We start from the raw sequence: 18,799 nt of genomic DNA, 5'->3' as shown, positions 1-18,799 counted from the left end.
AGAGCAGACAACACTGGAAACCATATGTGGGATGAGAAGTAGCAATTCTGGATTTCAATCTTAAACAAAACTATTAATAGAAAGCCTATATATATCAATAAATCACAAGCTGGTCCTCCCCTTCTGATCTAGCTCTTGATATATCTGCATTTGCTTAACGCCTGAGTAGAAGCCGACGGTATCTGCTCAGCATGCTGAGACGAGGAACAGCCGACGCCAACCTTGCCTCTAGGCGCGAACGACGAGAAACGGTGGTCTTTCTACCATTCTCCTGCAATGGCGGCGCCGCCTCCTGCCGCTTACGCATCATAACCGACAACTTCTCCATCCTCCGCATTGCCGGGGTCGCGAATACCGTCCACGCAGCCAAACCGAACCGACGACGAGCCGCGCTGCAGGGCGTGCGAGCTCATGCTGGCGAGAAAGCACGCGCGGCCCGTCTTCCTGTACTCGCGCTCGCCCGACACGCGCCGGCTCAGCTCGTGCAGCTCAGCCACCAGCGCCGTGCACATCGCGTCGCCGGACAGCGCCACCGCCGACCGGCTCAGCGACTCCCTGCGCGTGTCGAGGATCCGCGCGGCCTCGGCGTGGGCGCCGCGTTCGGCTGCCTCCCGCGCCAGCTCCATGTCCTCCGCCGCCGCCACGCGGAGGAGCTGCCGCTCGACCTCCTTGCACCGCGCCATGTCCGTCGGCTTCACCTCGACGGGCCTCTCGATCTCGACGTATATGTCGACGTCTGCCAGTTCCACGTCCACAGGCTGCCTGCTCGCCACGTCAATGTAACTGCAGCGAATCTTGACAAGTCGGATGGCGCTGTGGTCGGCGTCACCAAGTCATGGCACGTCCAAGAAGAACAGGATGCGCCTCTCCTCATCGGCGTAGAGATCACCGACGTAGACCCAGGTTTGATCGTACGGACGATCAAGGCCGTTCTTGTAGCGGCCGGACTTGACCGCCGTGACGTCGATAACGTCGTCGTTGACGGGGTTAATCGAGCATTCGATCTCGACCTTTGAATCCTTCGCACTAACCGATAGTAGCCCGGCGATGCACTGCGCCAACGCGTCCTGGATCCCAGCGAGGTCCTCGATGAAGGAGAAGGTGCCGCCGGTAACCTCCGAGATGCTGTGCATGGCCGCCGCATCGACGCCGGAGCCCAACCCGAACGATGTGCACCGGAGTGGGCCGCACGCTGTTGAGGCTGTAGAAAAACTCCGGCACGACGCAGCTGTCATGGCCGTCCGAGACAAGGATAACGGCGGCGACGTCGTTCCAGTGCAGGCAGCCGCCGAGCACCTTTGCCGCCTCGTCGAGGCCGGCGCGGACGTTGGTCGAGGCGCCGGACTCTTGGAAGGCCTCCACGGCGCGCTTGGCCGCGGCCTTCCCCTCCGCCGTCATGCGCGTCAGCCGGGTGACCCGCCGGGCGTCGCCTGAGAAGGCGACGACGCTGAGGCGGTCGATGACGAACCCCATGGCGCGCTTCACCTGCGCCAGCTTGGCGCCCGCCATGCTCTCTCTGACGTCGAGCACCACGACGAGATCCAGCGGCGCCGCGGGCACCAGCGTGGGCGCCTTGACGTGCACCATCACCGCGAAGCCTTCGTGATCAAGGTTTAATTTAAAATAGCGGGCTATTGCAAATAGCGGCATCTTTTTTCCAGAAGCTATAAAGCTATAGCGCAGCTATAGCGGAGCTATGACAGATAGCGGTTTTTTAAGAAAATCATAAAAAATCAAGTAATTATTTCATAAAAACACAAGAATCGTGAAAATTACTGAACACAAATATGTTTTCAAGGCTTTAGGAGTCTAGGGAATATTATTTAATATGGCATTATAGCACAATTTGTGAGACTCAATGTGTTCAATTTTCTAAAAGATCAACTTAACAGCAAAAGATAAATATATAATAAGTAGATTGTCACTCTAAAAGCTAAAGTTGAAATAGCAGCGCTATTTTAAAGTCACAGCTAATCAATTTAGCGATGTTAAAGCATAATATAGTGGTTATAAATGACATAGCGGAAAAATAAAAATAGCGTAGCGGGAGCTCTCTCCAAAAGCTATAGCGTTGCTATAGCCCGCTATTTAAATCCATGTTCGTGATCCGCGCCTTTGGGAACCTCCGGGTACTCGCAGTGTGCGTTGAGGACAAGCACCCCGCTCCGCGATGCGTGCGCCGGCGGCGGCTCTCGTCGTCGTCGTAGACGACGGAGCTCATCGTGGCCGTCATGGAGTTAACCTCTCTCCTTGCCTTGATCCAATTCAATCTCCAAGGAATATATCACCTCGCGAAAAAAAAATACTTTATCTACCGCCGGGAAGGAGATAATCTTTATAGTAGTATTTTTGGAAAGAAGTAAACTAATGGAAAGAAGTAAACTAATTTTAGAAACTAATCTTCACTAACTATACGAAAAAGCCTCCGGCGGCGTTGCCTGCAACACCACGCGACGGTTAGGGAAGCCAACTGAACGACCGAACGAGAAACTGGACCAGTGCCGTCCGGCTGGGAGTTTTGTTTATCTTTATTATTTCTTTCTTTTCCTCCTCCTCTCTAATATTTATATGCTATAGCAAAAGTTCCCTTGCGTTGCCACAGGAGAGACAAATAATTTTTCGTTACCTCATTTTGGTTCGTTACCTCATTTTGGTTCCTACCTAGTCTAGCAAAAATAGATTTAATATTATTATGGTTACGTGTCCCACATGTGAACATCTTTGCTGAAAGGCCGAGAAAGGTATGAGTTTTCTTAGCGCACAATACCCCTTGTTTTATTTAGGTCTCACTTGGTTGAGCTCCCTCAAGTCGCCATGTGATACTAATATCAACCAAACAACCAAAATAAAATCAAACTAATTAGACATCCTATTAGGATTTAAATGTGGCCCATTAAGGGCATGTTTGGAACGCAGGAATTTCACAGGAATCATACAGGAATTTCACAGGAATCAGTTCAATTTCACAGGGAAAACATAGGAATAGAGAACAAAATCTTGCATTCCAAACAGGTCCTAAAAATATTTAGGACTTCTAAGTCTAAACGAAACAACCATCATACGTGGCTTAGCAGCAACACATAGTGTTCACTACTACAGGAATGAATTTGCGCAGCGTGGCCAAAACACGCTCCGTGGCGGGCACCTTTTTTGCCCGCCACGGTTAACCGGTGGCCGGCCAGCGAGGCCGGCCACCGGGGCGCCCGCTGCGGGAAATTGGTTTACCGCGGCGGGCAACCTTACCTGCCCACCGCAGGAAATCGTTATTTACCGCGGCGGGCGGTATGAATAGCCCGCCGCGGTTAATACGGTTTACCATAGCGGGCTCTTTAAACTGCCCGCCGCGGTAAAGACTTGATTACCGAGGCGGGCGTTTTATGTTGCCCGCCGCGGTAAAGCCTGTACATATACAAACCTCAGACCCTCCTTCTCCACGGGTCTTCTTCTCTCAAAACTCATGGGGGAGGCTTTGCCCTAAAATTTGAGGAAACTTTTAATTTGAGTTGAAGGGCTTGGATTTGAGGGAGGAGGACATCATAAGAGGTTCATAAAGGCTCTCCCTCTCTCCTTCCATCCTCTCTCTTTATTTCCATCACCTAGAGTTCTCTTTAGATCTAGATCTAGATCTAGATCAATTTTAATGGAAAAAATGATGTCATGTATTTCTTTAACTTTAGATTCATCATAGATGCATGCTTCATCTTTCACATCGTCATTTCCTCTCTTTTTCATGATTTTGGACGTAAAAATCATCAATTTCTCCTAATTCTTCTTTATTTAATGTTGATTGTGATGGATAATGTTCGCAGATACGATGGATAGATCGGAATGGATGTACCGGATCGATAGAGTGAATGATCCGCGGTACCTCTTTGAATTAAGGAAGTTTATTGCAGCTGGTAAAGCTCACCGTGAGAGACTGAAGCGGATGACAACCATATGTCCATGTTCTCGTTGCAAGAACCTGAAAGCCCACCGAGACAGCGAGGTGCAAACTCATTTGATCATGTATGGTTTCATCGAGGGCTACACAGTCTGGACATTTCACGGCGAAAGAGTTGGTGCGAGTGGCGCTGCATCTGGAGTTACCTCTTCGACGCCGACGACGACAGCACCACCGGTGAATAAAGATCCTTCCGCAGCAGCTGCGCCAGCCGACAGTGACAACAGTTGTCGTGATTACATCACGGTGGATGATGTAATGCAAGACATGGCCGACGAAGCCGGCGACGGTGTTGATGGTCAGGATACTGTGAGCCAACCCGAGGATGTGCAGCTTGTTGAAGATCTAGTCAAACACTTCGATGAAGACGACGTTGTGTTGGGTTGTCCAAAGTGGTTGGAGAATTTCAGAGAGTTGAAACAGGCGGCAGTTGATCCTCTCTATAAGGACGGCGGCGATTGTCCAAAGGACTGCACGGCGCTCCGTTTTAACCTCCATATGTTGATGTTGAAGGCTCGTCATGGTTGGTCTGACACTAGCTTCAATGAGTTGTTAAGCTACCTTGCCACCACGTACCCAACGGCTAACAAGGTGCCCGCCAATACTTATCGGGCCAAGAAGCTGATCCGGCCAGTGGCGATGAAGCTTAGAAAGTTTGATGCATGCCCTAACCACTACATCCTATATCGGGGCAATGAGTATGAGAATTTGACGAGTTGTTCGCACTGCGGCTTTAGTCGGTACAAGAAAAATGCTGGTTGTCGCGTGGATGCAGAAGACGAGGGAGGCTTGCGGGGTGGTCGGAAGAAGAACAAGAAGGGGGCAAAGAAGAGCAGTGTGGCCAAACAGATCTCGGCTCAGCAGGACGATGAAGAAGAGGGTTACACGCACAGGAAAAGTCCAGCACTGTCGGTGTGGTACCTGCCCGTGACCGATCGCCTGCGTGCAATATTCGGGAACCCGGACGATGCCAAGCTCATGTCCTGGCATGCATCTGCTGACCGCCTGAACGACGATGGCAAGCTACGGCACCCATCCGATGGCAAGCAGTGGAAGGATTTTGACGAGGCCTACCCGGAGTTTGGCAAGGAGCCCAGGCATGTTAGGTTCGCGCTAAGTACCGACGGGATGAACCCATTCGGTGAGCTTAGCAGCTCGCACAGCACTTGGCCCGTCGTGCTCACCATGTACAACCTACCTCCCCATCTATGTTAGAAGCGTAGGTACCTTATGCTGACCATGCTTATCTCTGGACCGAAGCAGCTCGGCAACGATATAGATGTGTTCCTGGAGCCGTTCATGGAGGAAATGAAGATACTATTTGATGTTGGAGTCCAGATGGTGGATGCATCCCGCAAGGAGAAGTTCACACTAAAAGCAATCATCTTTGTCACCATCACCGATTACCCCGGTCTCTTCTCACTGTCGGGGCAGATCAAAGGGAAGACCGGCTGCGTAATTTGCATCGACGGGACCTGCTACACTTACCTTAAGGGATCCAATAAGATGGTGTACATGAGGCACAGACGGTTCCTCGCAAAAAATCACAGGTATAGAAGAAGTATTATGAACAAATACTTTGACAATCAGGACGAGCCGCAGCGTGATCAACCGACACAGACTAGTTGGGGGACAAAGGTGTATGAGATGGTCAAGGACATGGATCAGGTGGTGTTTGGAAAGAAGAAGAAGCCGCCTAAAGAGGGGAGCAAGCAGACAAGGAAGCGAAAGCGGGACCAGACGGAGGAAGTCCCCTCCGCCGTTCCTTTCAAGAAGATGTCAATTTTCTTCAAGTACCTGTCGTATTGGAAAACACTGAATACACCCCATGCCATCGACTGCATGCACCTGGAGAAAAATGTCTTCGAAAGCACGATCGGTGTCCTGCTGGACATCAAGGGCAAGACAAAGGATGGTATTAAGTCACGGACGGATCTTGTCAATCTGGGCATCAGACCGGACCTTCACCTGGGACCGCCTCAGAATGGTAAAGTCGATATCCCGGGTGCGGCCTGCAACCTAACGCAAGACGAGAGGACGGCTTTTCTTAAGTTGCTTAGGGGTATCAAGGTGCCGACTGGTTTCTCTTCCAACATCAAGAGCCTGGTCTCCATGAAAGACCTCATAATGACCGGCTACAACTCACACGACTGCCACGTCATGCTGATGGTGTTCCTACCAATTGCGATTAGGGCTATCCGTCCAGAGTACGTGAAGATGGTCATCACACGGATGTCATACTTCTTTAATCGCATCACTCAGAAGGTCATTGATAAGGCTGAGCTGCCTGCCCTAAAGGAGTTCATCGCAGAGACCCTTTACCAGCTCGAGATGTGCTTTCCACCATCTTACTTTGATATTATGCCACACCTAATGATGCATATGGTTGATCAGATCCATCAACTAGGCCCCATGTACCTACACCAGATGTGGACGTACGGGCGGTTCATGTCCACCCTCAACAGATACGTCCATAACCGTGTACCTGAAGCTAGGCAAGTCACCCTGTGTCAAATACACTATGGTGAAGGAACATCACTGGGAAGAGTTCTGCAAACAAAGAACAACAGAAGAAGCAAAGGCAAAGAGCGCCAAGTTCAGCGCACTCGCGAAGAAGAACCTGCACCCCCACCACTTGGGCATGACTGGGTTTGCTGGTAAGAGGCCCCAGTGGCGGGAGGAAGAAAGGGCTAGAGCTGCTGCCGGGCTTCCCGATCCGTACGACGGTGTAGACTTGAGGGCTAAGGACTTCATTTATGCCCACAAGCCGAAGAAGCTCAAGGAGGGCGCGAGCAAGTTCAATGAGCCGAAGTTCGAGGAGGTGGAGAGGGCTCTCATCCAGGCCGCTAAATCCAAGGATAGCTTTGAGGTTCGCAGGGGCCAGGACTTGCTGACCCTGGCACTGGGAACCCCCGAGCACCGTGGCCGCGTCCGTGGCATGTTGTCGAAGATGAGCTGGAACTCAGTGGAGTCATGGCAATCCGACGCTGCCACATACCGGTCAAGGCAGAGGTACAAGGAGGGCATCTTTCAGAAGGGCTATGATCAAGGCGTGGCCGAAATGATCAGTCGTTCCATAAAAGAAGCCTTCACGAGCAATGACCCAGATATGGTGTCGATGAGGTCACAGATGCTTCGCCAGGCTGGCGTGGCCGTGCCACAAGTTCCACAAGGGCAGACACAAGGGCAGCCACTGCCGATGATCGAGGATCGCCCAAGGCACCCCGTCGACGACATCCGGCAACCCATGCGCGTCAATCTCAACATCCCGTTCGGCAGGGCGAAAAAGTTGACCGTGGGTGAGGGTTACATGCACCCCAAAGAAGATATCAAAGATTTCAACCAAGACCAGATCCCTGCCAACTATGCTGCCGTGATACTTACATGGTATGCGACCCAATACGAAGAATTTGAAATGGAATATCCAACTGCACAAGGGGTAACGATCCTTGGAGCTGCCATTGGTTCCGAAGTCCTGTGGAACAAGGACGACATAGAGATCATTCTCTCGACGCCAACTTCTACGCCGATGGTGACACCAGCATCACAACCATCCGTTGCCGGATCTTGTCCCCCCGATGATCCGGATCACGGCAACGGCGATGACGAAGGCAATGGCGGGGATGACAAGGGAAGCAAGTAACCCTGAGGCACAAGCCCTCACCCTCGTTCTCCTCCTCCAACAAGTCCACCTCCACCCCCCGATAGTCCGTCTAAGGGCACAAGCAAAGGACCAGGAGGCACGGAGGAACCGGGGGCAAAGACACCGCCTGCTGCCATTGTGAGCACAAGCCACTGTCCTCCACCGCCGGCGAAGACTAAAGGCGACCAAGGGCATCTCACATACTCACTTGAGTTCGAAAGGTATGGTAGCGGCGAGCATAATTTGCTAATAACTTTTCTTTGCCATAATATGGTACTAACATTTCTATCCCAGGCCGAGATCACCTTTCCATCTATTTCCTGAATCGGATGACTGCCCCGGCCATTACGAGCATGGGAAGTTCATGATAACCAAGGCCCAGCTCGTCGACGAGGAAAGGTGGGAGACAAGGAGGTTTCATCTCTGGTACATGGAAGCGGCAAAAGCTGGCCTACATGGTTTTCTAGTCAAGGTTGTGGCGGAGTACTTACACTTGCCCGGCAACGATGTAGAACTCCCCGTGGACTTCCACGACATGTACAGACTACTACGGGAACAAGACCTTGACATCGCCCAAGTCACCTTGTTCTCTATGTAAGTGATGAATTGCGAGTTTCACATATCACCTGCCTTTGAATCAGTCAAGACTACTTATATATGCCACGATGGCTTGTCCTTGCAGGTTGATGGCCTATATATCCAAGGAACTAAAACTTGATGTTATCTATCTATCTCCAATGCATATTGCTCAAAGAGTCATCATTGGTTACCACCTAGATGACAATCATCCAACCATGAAAGACTTGACCAAGCGACAGAGAGAGGCGCACAGGAAGAAACTGATGGACAATGAGAAGTTGAACATTTCAAGGTACATACTAGGAGCAATGAAGAAGATCAGGAGAAATGGGTGTATCGTAGCTGCCTACCACTTTGGGTAAGTCGAAGACATGCCTGTAGAGATAAGTGGGTAGCTAGCTAGTATTATTATTTCTCATTGTAACCTGTATTTTGTTTCAATGGCGCAACCAAGGCCTCGAGGGTCACTGGGTTGCATTTATCATCTACCCTCAGGATAGCAGGGCCTGCGTATTTGATTCGTTGAGAATGCCAAACTTAAAAGGGTACAAGGCCTTTGAAGATTGCCTCAGAGTGTAAGTGACTGAACTGTCTTCTCATATGCGTTTTAATGCCTTGCCTAATACTAGTGCATTTCATATAGCACTTATAAGGAGTACGTGAAGGATCCTGAATGCTATGATCGAAGAACAGAGAATTTTAAGGCTAAGCATAAGAACCGCATCAAAATCAGACGCAACTTTTCGGTAAGTATTTGAAAGGTTTAATTGTGCGTTCTGTTCATAAGCGTTCTAATGCCTGTATTCTAATGCTTGTGTATCGATCATGCAGTATGCCAAACAACCGGTAGGATCACAAACCTGTGGCTTCTATGTCTGTGAGTACCTGAGGGAGTGCAAGCAGTACAGCAGCAGTTGGAGGGTGCTCAAGAATGGATTGAACTGGTGGAGAGACGTGCAGAGCACCCAACACTCCTTCAAGCAGACAAAGGCGGACATATGTAAGTTTGTCTTAGACAAATGCGTGCTTGAAGGGAGCACGTTCTTCAATGAGAACAGCCAGCTAGCGATTTTACCGGAGTACGAGAGGCTGAGGAAATGGCCCACGATGATGCGTCCGCAAGATTACTCCTTAGGGCATGTATAACGACTTTAATATGTAAATGTAATGAATTAACGATGACAAGAACGACTAAGTGAATGTATATATATGTATATTATCTCATGTGTAATGCCTGCATACTTTTTAAGTTTAATCTATGAAATCTGGATGTGATTTGAATTTGAATTTGAATTTGAATTTAATTATATGGCTGCTGTATTTTTTTTAATTCAGGAAATAATTTACCGAGGCGGGCAAATAATAATGCCCGCCACGGCTAACGAACATAACCGCGGCGGGCGCTGTACCGTGTCCGCCGCGGTAAAATAATTTACCGCGGCGGGCGGTTCAACGTGACCGCCGTGGTAAAAGTATATTTACCGCGGCGGGCACGTTACACCGCCCGCCGTGGTAAATCGGTTAACCGCGGCGGGCAAAGCCGCCCGCCGCGGTTAAGCCACGATTTACCGTGGCCTCTAGGCCGCGGCGGACGGCTTTGCCCACCGCGGAAAATCAAAAACGCCCGCCTCCATTAAAGTTTGTGTAGTAGTGGTTCCTACATCAAACTCACCGGCTTGCTGGTTAGGTCATGAGGGACAGTAACCATATCACCAAACCGCTCATCTAAAGTATTGAGCCAGTAGAAGATTTTGGACTTAATTCGACCAGCAAAGTTGTTGATTGATATATCACAGGAGACGCCAAAGCGGTTGCTCACATATTGAAGGACGGGAACTCTTGCATGTGGAATGAACTGCATGTATCCAGTAACACCTGAATAAATAAAAGCAATAACACCAAGTGTAAATGAGAGAGTTTTATAATAGTTATTGAGATACACCAACAGTTATTGAGATACACCAACGATGGTTCGTATCATAGTGAATCAAGCAACAATGGAACAAAAATATCACTCTTTTGCGGTTTTGCCAGAAAATCTAGGATAGAACAAGTATATCATGATGGTTAAAGTTATTTCATGGATGCTGAATGTGCAGTATACCATACATATTTATCTATCTTGGGAGCAATATAACAAAGATTAACTTCTCTCAAGGCATTCTGCTTCTTTTTCTTGTTTATTTTTTTTAGACAAAAGGTTTCCCCTGCTTTATTTGCATAAAGCACTCCACATCGTTCAGCACAGCGTACTAGGCGCGCCCGCCAGAGTTACAGTTCTAAGACAAAACGAAAAGCCTAATGGCCAAAACGTCAAAGATGAGCACCCAAAGAACACTCGCACTGATTATTACACATCTTCTCTTGCGTCTCCTCAGACTGCCGAAGATTGCAATGCCAATGTCTCCAACCTTGATCTCTTTCCCCCATCCCAACAGTCCCCTGGTGGCTGGCTCGCTTTTCTCTCCAGGTCCCTCCTCACTGAGTCCACCATGGTTTCCAGGTCCGCTGCCGACTCCTCCTTCCAATCGATCTGTGCCGGGCGCCTCGACACTTCTTCCAGCCTGAGTATTCTGTCCTCCAGCAACACTCCAGTGTCCTGCTTGAACATTGGGAGCCAGCCTCTTAGCATCTTTGCGATCCTGATCAGCACCATCTTTGTACCTAGCCAAAACACCCCCTGAAAGCAAATTTCATTTCTTAACTTCCATAAGGACCACAAAACAGCAGATGAAATCACATTAGTAACCACATGTTTCTTATTCGCAACCCACAACTTAGCTACAGACTCATAATCAGCACCGATATTCTCCCCTAACACCTCAGCAACCAAACTCCACACATTCACAGCTACACAGCATTCAAAGAATACATGCCGAATGGATTCCTGTTCACTACAAAAAAGGCAAGTGGGATCCAAAACATCCCTTCTTTTTTGCAAGTTGTCCCTCATAAGAATTCTATTATGCGAGAGCAACCACAGAAAGAACTGTACTCTAGGTGGAATCACAAGCTTCCATATGGCGTGAATATAAACCGGAAACACACCTCTACAATTAATCCTAGCATACAAGGATTGGACAGCGTAAGCGCCATGAGAGGTATAACTCCACACTATCTGATCCTCTTCATCGTTGAGGATGGTATCCTCTATCACACCACATAGTTCCCACCACATGTTCCTAAGAGCCTCAGAAACATTCCTTCTAAAAGTGAGCATAAGCTCATGCCCATCCCAGAACTGGCTTAAAGCCTTACCATGCTGTTCATTAATGACATACAATGGCCAGAACATAATGGCCAAACTTGTATTTCCTACCCATTGATCTTCCCAAAACCTTACTTCTCCCATTCCCTACTACCCATCTGACACCCATATGAGCTGCTTGGGCTGCCCAGAGGACCCCTTTCCAAAAAGGGGAGGATCCAAGATCTGGGCAGCAAAAAATGTTCGGATCATTGGTATTATACTTAAAATCTACAATCTTAACCCAAATAGCGTTCTTATGCAGATGGTATCTAAAGATCCATGAAGCTAACAAAGCTAAATTTAAGCTCCTCAGATCTAGGATACCTAGCCCTCCTCCTTCTTTCTTTTGAGCCACTAACTGCCAGCTGGCTAGGTGATACTTATGCCTATCATCAAAGTTATTCCACAGAAAATGTCCCATCTGAGAGTTAATCATTTTGATAGCCCACTTAGGGAACTTTATAATGGACATCAAGTAAATTGGAATACTAGCCAGACAAGCTTTTAACAAAACCATCCTCCCAGCATAAGACAGAAGCCTGCCCCTCCAACCAGCTATCCTTTTGATAATCTTATCTACCACAGGTTGTAGGTCTTTCCTTTTAAGCTTATTATAATGAAGGGGAACTCCCAGGTATTTAATGGGAAATTCACCTTTTTTGCAACAGAAAAGTCTAGCAAACTCATTAGCCTGATCCTCTTCTAAACCCACCGTCAACAAATCACTCTTATCATAATTAATCTTCATGCCTGACATTTGCTCAAAGCAAACTAGAAGCCATTTCAAATTACAAGCTTTCCCTAGATTATTTTCTAAGAAAAGCAGTGTATCATCAGCATATTGCAAGCTGATGATACCACCCTCTACCACTTGTGGTAATAACCCAGTAACCAGTCCATGCCTAGCTGCTTTCATAAGCATTCTAGAAAAAACGTCAGCTACTAAGTTGAAAAGCAAAGGGGATAAAGGGTCTCCCTGCCTCAGGCCCTTCCCAGACTTAAAAAAGATACTATTCTCATCATTAATACGAATACAAATAGAACCTCCTCTAACAACCTGTCTAAGTCAGCCTCTCCATCTTCCACCAAAACCCCTAGTCTCAAGCATCTCCTCAAGGAAAGACCAGCTGACCCTATCATAAGCTTTTTCATAGTCTAGTTTCAACACCACACCTTCCTGTTTTCTTTTATGGATCTCATGAATAATTTCATGTGCAGCCACAACACTCTCCAAAATAAACCTTCCTTTAACGAAGGCAGTTTGGTTGTTCGCCACTAACCTATCCGCTACTCTCACCATTCTATTATTCAACAATTTAGAGAAAATTTTAAAACTACAGTTAATTAGGCTAATCGGCCTGAATTTCTTCAGCACCTTAGCCTCAGGTTCTTTAGGGATCAACGTTATCATGGCGTAATTCAACCTGTCAAGGTTCAGATCCCCTTGTTCAAACACTCTTATAAGCTTCATAAGATCCCCCTTAATCAGATCCCAAAAGACTTGATAAAAAAGGAAAGAGAAGCCATTAGGGCCTGGTGCTCCTTCAGCATAAGAGCTAAAAACAGCCTCTCTAACTTTTTCAGTAAAAGGAGCCTCTAACAGCTCATTTTCCAAGGCAGTCACTTTCTCATCTACTCCCCAGAAATCTTGTCCTAATTTAACTCCACTATCTTCTTCTTTACCAAACAAATTTCTGTAAAAATCAACAGCATGCTCAAGCATGCCTTTATTATCATCTATCCAACCATCAGGGCCTTCCAACCCAGAAATACGTTTTTTCCTATTTCTTTGATCTGCCATAGCTTGAAAATATGCTGTGTTTCTATCTCCCTCTTTAACATTTCTATCCCTTGCTCTCTGTCTAGCTTTAATCTCCTCTAACTTCCAAATAGATTCTAGGTTTTTAACAATCTCCTTCATCCTATTTCTTTCCATCTCAGTAATAACAAAGTTCTCATATTTCACGTCTAGCAGATCATACTCCTTAAGGAGTTCTAACTTTTGTTTTCTAACCTGTGCATTAATATTTACTGCCCACCCCTTAACCTTCTTTCTAACCAATCTAATTTTAAACTGCCAAATATCTAACGGGTCCGTGAAAGCACAAGAAGTGTTCCATAAATTTGCAATAAGCTCCTTGAAATCAGGCTATTGTAACCACCACTTCTCAAATCTAAACATACTAGGTTTCCTTCTCTCCTCCAAGCCAAAATTAAGGATAAGAGGAACATGATCACTGCTTGCTCTAGATCTAGTAGACACAAAGGCAAAAGGAAACTTATGTTCAAAATTGGTTGTGCAGAAAATTTTGTCAATAGCAGCCAGAATAGGCTGCTCTTGATTATTTGTCCAGGTAAACGCTCTAGATGAAGGTTTTAGTTCAATCAAACCAAACTTGTTAACCCAGTCCATGAACAGATCAGCCCATTTGTGGTTAATGACTCCATTACTTTTATCTCTAACATTACAGACTAAATTAAAATCTCCACCTATCACAGTAGGACCATCCCAATTATCATGTAAATTTTCAAGTTCATTAATGAACTCTTGTTTCCCTTCATCATAAGGTGAACCATAGACCGTAATCAGTCTCCACACAAAATTGTCATGACAATTTCTAACTATTGCAGCTACACTGTACACTCCTATCTTCTAGGCCAAGACCTCAAACTTTCTTTCACTAAAGCCAACAAGGGTACCACCAGCTGTACCCTCCGCAGGGAGGTAATTCCAGTTAAAGTCTTTTTGCACATATTTTAGAAAAGAATCCTGAAAACTCTCTTTTTTTGTTTCTTGAAAGCCAACAAAATCTAACTGATTCTCTTTAACAAAATCCATGATACATTGCAACCGGCCTTCTTTATTGAGACCTCTAATATTCCATAGAGCTCCTATCATTTCTCAACTTAAATGGACTCTTATCGCAGCTTTTAGAAGCTACTCGCACCCAAGACTGTTCCTTCTCATCTAACTGATCCTTTAGAGGGTCAGAAATACAAACCAGTGGAGGGAAATCCTCACAACTTAAAACACTATCAAGATTTGCAGGTAAAGTAGTCTCAGGTCTACTTTTCTCAAACTCCCTTCTATTAGCTAACTCTTTCTGCTTCAATAACTCTATTTTTTCTAATTGATTACAGGTATCAAATACCCAGAGCTATATTAGCAATACTAGCTTTTAGAAGTAAATTGTAGTGCTTTCAAAAGCAAAAGAAGATTTGTGTTTAGTACCTGTCTCCAGATTCTTAATTTTCTTAAAATCCTGAGCTTTCTCCAACATAGTGCGCCCATCCTCCGGCTGTCTTCTGGATCTGGGGCATCTAAGAGTTGGGCCCCACTTGTTTTTCCTTTTCTGGCACTTGTTGATCAGCTGCTCCTCAATTGTTATAGCTTCCCTATTCAACTCCTTCTGAAACAATCTCTCTTCTTGCAGACTAGACAATTCTTCACCTTCTTCCATATGTTCAGTATCACTGGCTTCCACCTCTTCCTCAGAAACTTCCAGCTCCATTTTTCTTAACAGAGATGAGCATTCCTCAGTTGCAATATCTTGCTTAGCCATTCTTCTGAATTCCTCCCACTTGGAATGATGTGACTCCTCATTCAGCAAACTCAAAAGCTTGTTACCAACTATCTTACACTCAGACTCCTTCACCTGGATAGTTACTGGTGTTTCATATTCATCCATCTCAGCACATCCCTCAAGGGTACTCTGAAACTCTTCCTTCTCATAACTCTTCACACCAGAACATCCCTCAAGGGAGCTCTGAAATTTTGCTTCAGAAAACTGAGTTGAATTCACACACCCCAAATCAGTCTGTAAATTGTTCTTCCTTACAGACTTAAGTCTGTCCCTCATATTCAAGCAAAGATCTTCCCTCTGAGTCACATTAGTATAACTCGGCTGCAGCACCCTTAATGCATCCTGAGCAGTTAACTGCTTAGCTTGATCTGACATCATCTGCACCATAATATACTCCTGATTCATTGCATCTTCTGTCCTCACCTCCATATTAACTATCTTGCTTCCTATACTCTTGGTCATATAAGTTTTTGGTGTCTTTTGCTTTGTGTCTTCAGCAGGCTTGGACAGATGGTTCATCTCTTCATCAGAGTCATACAAGTCATCTGTCTCATCATCATTACCCAGGTTACCTTTATCATCACCCCCACCATCATCATTATCCTTGTCATCAGCAGCTTTACCTTCATCAGCTTCATCTTCCACTATCAGCTCAATAACATACAGCTTCATCCCCATCTCATACAACCTTTGCCTAGGAATTTTCATCCCATTCCTACATGCCACTTTAACTCTGATGACCTCATAAAAGGTCTTGAACACTGTGGACCAATCAACCTCAGTCAGTAAGCCAAACCCAGAAGCTATTTGAGCAAAAACTTTCCAATGACAGTATCTAGGTGGTATGCCTCTTATCTCAACCCATACCTCCTCCAATTCACTGTGTGGTTTCAAATCACCAATCCATTCAAGCACCTCCACTTGAACCCCATCCTTCCTCAGATTAAAGGAAGGGTACTTCTTTATGTCACTAACCCTCTTATGAGGAGGAAATCTCACCAAAAATCTCCCAGGTTCCAGTTCTCTGATTTGCCAAGGCCAATCCTTACTATATATGTCAGATAACTCCACTTCCAATTCAGCCAAGGTAATCTGTCCCTTCTTAACTCCAACCACTCCACAATTAGTCAGATTCAGCCATTGAGTAGATTCCACACTTGGCACATCTAAATGATAAAAACCAAGCCCCAGACTAGAACTACCCACATACGCTGCAACAGGGTGATCTGATTTCCATTTTGGACACACATTCATATGGTGCCCATGAACTCCACAGATAAAGCAAACCTTAGGACGAGTACAAGTACCCACAAAATGCCCAGGCTCTCCACAGTTATAGCAAGTAAGCTTCCTATATCTAGGATCTATGCTGAAAGGCGGATCAGGAATCTGAGTACCTTGTCCACGCCCCTATGCAGGTGTTCTCCGAGGTGGAGGTTGCTGTGGTTGTCGCAGCTGCGGCGGTGGATGTTGTTGCGGACGGGGCGGTGGAGGTGGGCGAGTAGCACCTTGCTGCCTCCAGCCGAGGTCCTGCCTCCCCTGCTGGGTTGGACCCTTGTGGTCGTTGTGTGGTGGCGGTGGAGGACGAGCCGGCCTTTGAGGGGGCGGACGCCGCGGCTCAGGCTGCCAAACCCATCTTCCACCCTCCTCCATCTTCTTCTTCTGAAGCACCTCAGCAAAGGTCTCCTTCTCACCCCCTCTCCCCCAAATGTCCCTTACGAAACTGACCTTCACCGGCGGCTTCACCAACCGATCCGATTTCTGCACCGGGTAGCAATCCGCGGATGAGAAACTCCTCGAATCCACCAAATCTCGCCGGATCCAGAACAAACTGTCAGCACTCAGGAGTTTGGTGGAGGGAGCTTGTGGTCTAGGGTTACGGCGAGGCGGCGGAGAGTCAATGGCCCAAAGTTGGCCGAAAAACTCGACCACCACCTCGTCCTCGTGCTTCTCCAGATCCAACTGCCCCCTTTGTGAGTCACAATCCCCCCTCTTCTCTCTGATATGTGGGGCAGAGGGCTTCCTCCTCTGGCTTGCGGACCCGGCCTTATTGCGGGGCCGCGTCGTCATCCATGGGGGGTAAGGCCATGGTGGAGGATCGAGCTCGAGCCCCGTGCGCCCCCGTGTGGCAGTCTCCAGAGACGAGCCCAGGGATGGTGGACGCATCGCCATCCGCTTTCAAGTGAAATAACAAGATTTGAAGGTAAATAATAGGATGCTTTTTCTTGTTTATAGGGAGGTTTGAATCATTCCAGAGCTGAACTGATAGAGCCAAGTCCCCTGATTTTGACTAAAGATCTGATACAAAGGACCCAAAAGGTATCGAACATTTCCTGTCATTAAGATTACTGATGCATTGGTTAAGAATAGTACAAAGCGGGGAAAAATTTTCTCAGCTTATTAACTCCATCATTTGCTGTTTGTGCAGCTCCATTCTAGAAATACAGACACCTACTACTGCAGCAGCTATCCCAGTACAGTAAGGGTAAGGATCGTACAGCGTTATAGCATGACAAAACAAACTGTTGCCTACTGCCATAGCTACTCGTATAATGGCAATGCCAACATAGGCTACAGTACTTGCAGCAGGAATATCATTGTTTGCCACATTTCATGCAATTAAACCTACCCTTTTTAGAATTACGAATTTGATAGGCTGTGTTTCCATATTGGTATTGTCCAAACTATTCAGATGAACATGATCTGAACTTCACTTGAACAATGCTTACCACATATAGATTTTACTCTTTACTGTGTCGACGAATAACTCAGTATCTCTTCATGAACACAACAGAGATTGAGATATTAACTTCCACGTATATATTCTACAGTGAATAATTGAATTTCTTTCAGTAATCTACCATGGAAATCCACTATACAACATGCACATGCAGGGAAAAAACATTTATCTTCTATACTGCATGCAAGTATGCTCAAGCTACAGTGTCAAAAGTGGCATCATTGCACCTTAACTATATCAGGGTTATAGGTGTGAGTGTAAACACAATCGAGAAGGTTTCAGTTGTAACAGAAAAAAATATAAGTTACCTGGCAAAGATGCAAGAGAATGGTACAATTTTCTAGCTCCTGAATTGTGGATAGTCACTTGCTTCTATCATCCTCTACTGGTTTGGTTAGTGCAAGGATGTCCTTGATACACTTGTTCAGCACAATATTTTCATGAACAGAATCAACCATGCTGAAATCCTGTGGCCGTCAAGTAACATGTATTTAACTAAAAACAAGGAACAGAAATTGATGTCGCTTGGACAAGAGAAGGTTATTGGAAGATATAACCAAATTGCAGGAGACAGCGTAAGAACAGGAAATGCGAGCCAGAAAAAACGAAGACGAATCTAGAGGGAATCGGAGAGGATGTTACCGTTCTTCGTCATCTCGTTGAGGAAAGGCAGCAGGCGCCGGTACCCAAACAAGCGCGGGTCACGGACGAGCTTGGACCGCGCGAGCACCTGATCCAGCGGGGAACCAAGGCAGATATCAGGTGCTGAAATCACAGAGAGGCAATGCATGCAGGCACCAGACGAATCGAGAAACGAGCACGACTTACCAGCTTGCGGTCAAGGTCGTCCGCGCCTGCTGCCGCAGCCGATGCGGCCTCTGGAGGCGTTCGAGATGTCAACGGGACCCGATCCTGAGAGGAATTCTCTTGTTAGGGGACAGGGATGGGACTAAATTTGTTCCACGTACTAAATGGGCGAAAATCATTCTCCATCAGGTCTGGCGGGGATGTGTCTGGGAGCCTGTCCCCCGTCCCCGTTAATCCGCGTCCCTGCTTCCTC

General features: G+C 46.8%; 2 protein-coding genes across 2 annotated transcripts; both read right to left on the bottom strand.

Annotated features, from left to right (window-relative positions):
- Positions 1-299: 299 nt before the first annotated feature.
- LOC136499588 (probable E3 ubiquitin-protein ligase EDA40) lies at positions 300-1,587 on the bottom strand. The gene is made up of 3 exons (XM_066495188.1): positions 1,162-1,587; positions 856-1,052; positions 300-762 (listed from the first exon to the last, which is right to left on the bottom strand). The coding sequence occupies exons 1-3, from the start codon at positions 1,585-1,587 to the stop codon at positions 300-302; spliced, it is 1,086 nt and encodes a 361-aa protein (XP_066351285.1).
- An 8,235-nt stretch (positions 1,588-9,822) lies between these two features.
- LOC136499587 (uncharacterized) lies at positions 9,823-18,529 on the bottom strand. The gene is made up of 7 exons (XM_066495187.1): positions 18,382-18,529; positions 14,648-16,165; positions 14,418-14,542; positions 12,791-13,564; positions 11,274-11,427; positions 10,546-10,845; positions 9,823-10,040 (listed from the first exon to the last, which is right to left on the bottom strand). Exons 1-7 carry the CDS (start codon positions 18,527-18,529, stop codon positions 9,823-9,825), a joined length of 3,237 nt encoding a protein of 1,078 aa, XP_066351284.1.
- Between the last annotated feature and the right edge of the window lie 270 nt (positions 18,530-18,799).

The sequence above is a fragment of the Miscanthus floridulus genome, chromosome 13 (genome assembly GCF_019320115.1).
Source record: "Miscanthus floridulus cultivar M001 chromosome 13, ASM1932011v1, whole genome shotgun sequence".
NCBI lineage: Eukaryota > Viridiplantae > Streptophyta > Magnoliopsida > Poales > Poaceae > Miscanthus > Miscanthus floridulus.
The sequence above is the reverse complement of the archived record's forward strand: the minus strand, read 5'-3'. Positions and strand labels throughout refer to the sequence as shown.

What these genes read in the sequence shown, in the direction of transcription:
- LOC136499588 (XM_066495188.1), bottom strand. Translation starts at nt 1,587, where the DNA reads ATGGTGCACGTCAAGGCGCCCACGCTGGTGCCCGCGGCGCCGCTGGAT. An exon ending in CTCCGGTGCACATCGTTCGG is followed by an intron (nt 1,053 to 1,161) that starts GTTGGGCTCCGG and finishes GCGTTGGCGCAG; the next exon opens with TGCATCGCCGGGCTACTATC. An exon ending in GATGAGGAGAGGCGCATCCT is followed by an intron (nt 763 to 855) that starts GTTCTTCTTGGA and finishes CGTGGCGAGCAG; the next exon opens with GCAGCCTGTGGACGTGGAAC.
- LOC136499587 (XM_066495187.1), bottom strand. Translation starts at nt 18,529, where the DNA reads ATGCATTGCCTCTCTGTGATTTCAGCACCTGATATCTGCCTTGGTTCC. An exon ending in AATTAAGAATCTGGAGACAG is followed by an intron (nt 14,543 to 14,647) that starts GTACTAAACACA and finishes GTAATCAATTAG; the next exon opens with AAAAAATAGAGTTATTGAAG. An exon ending in AGAGGATCAGATAGTGTGGA is followed by an intron (nt 10,846 to 11,273) that starts GTTATACCTCTC and finishes ATTTGCTTTCAG; the next exon opens with GGGGTGTTTTGGCTAGGTAC.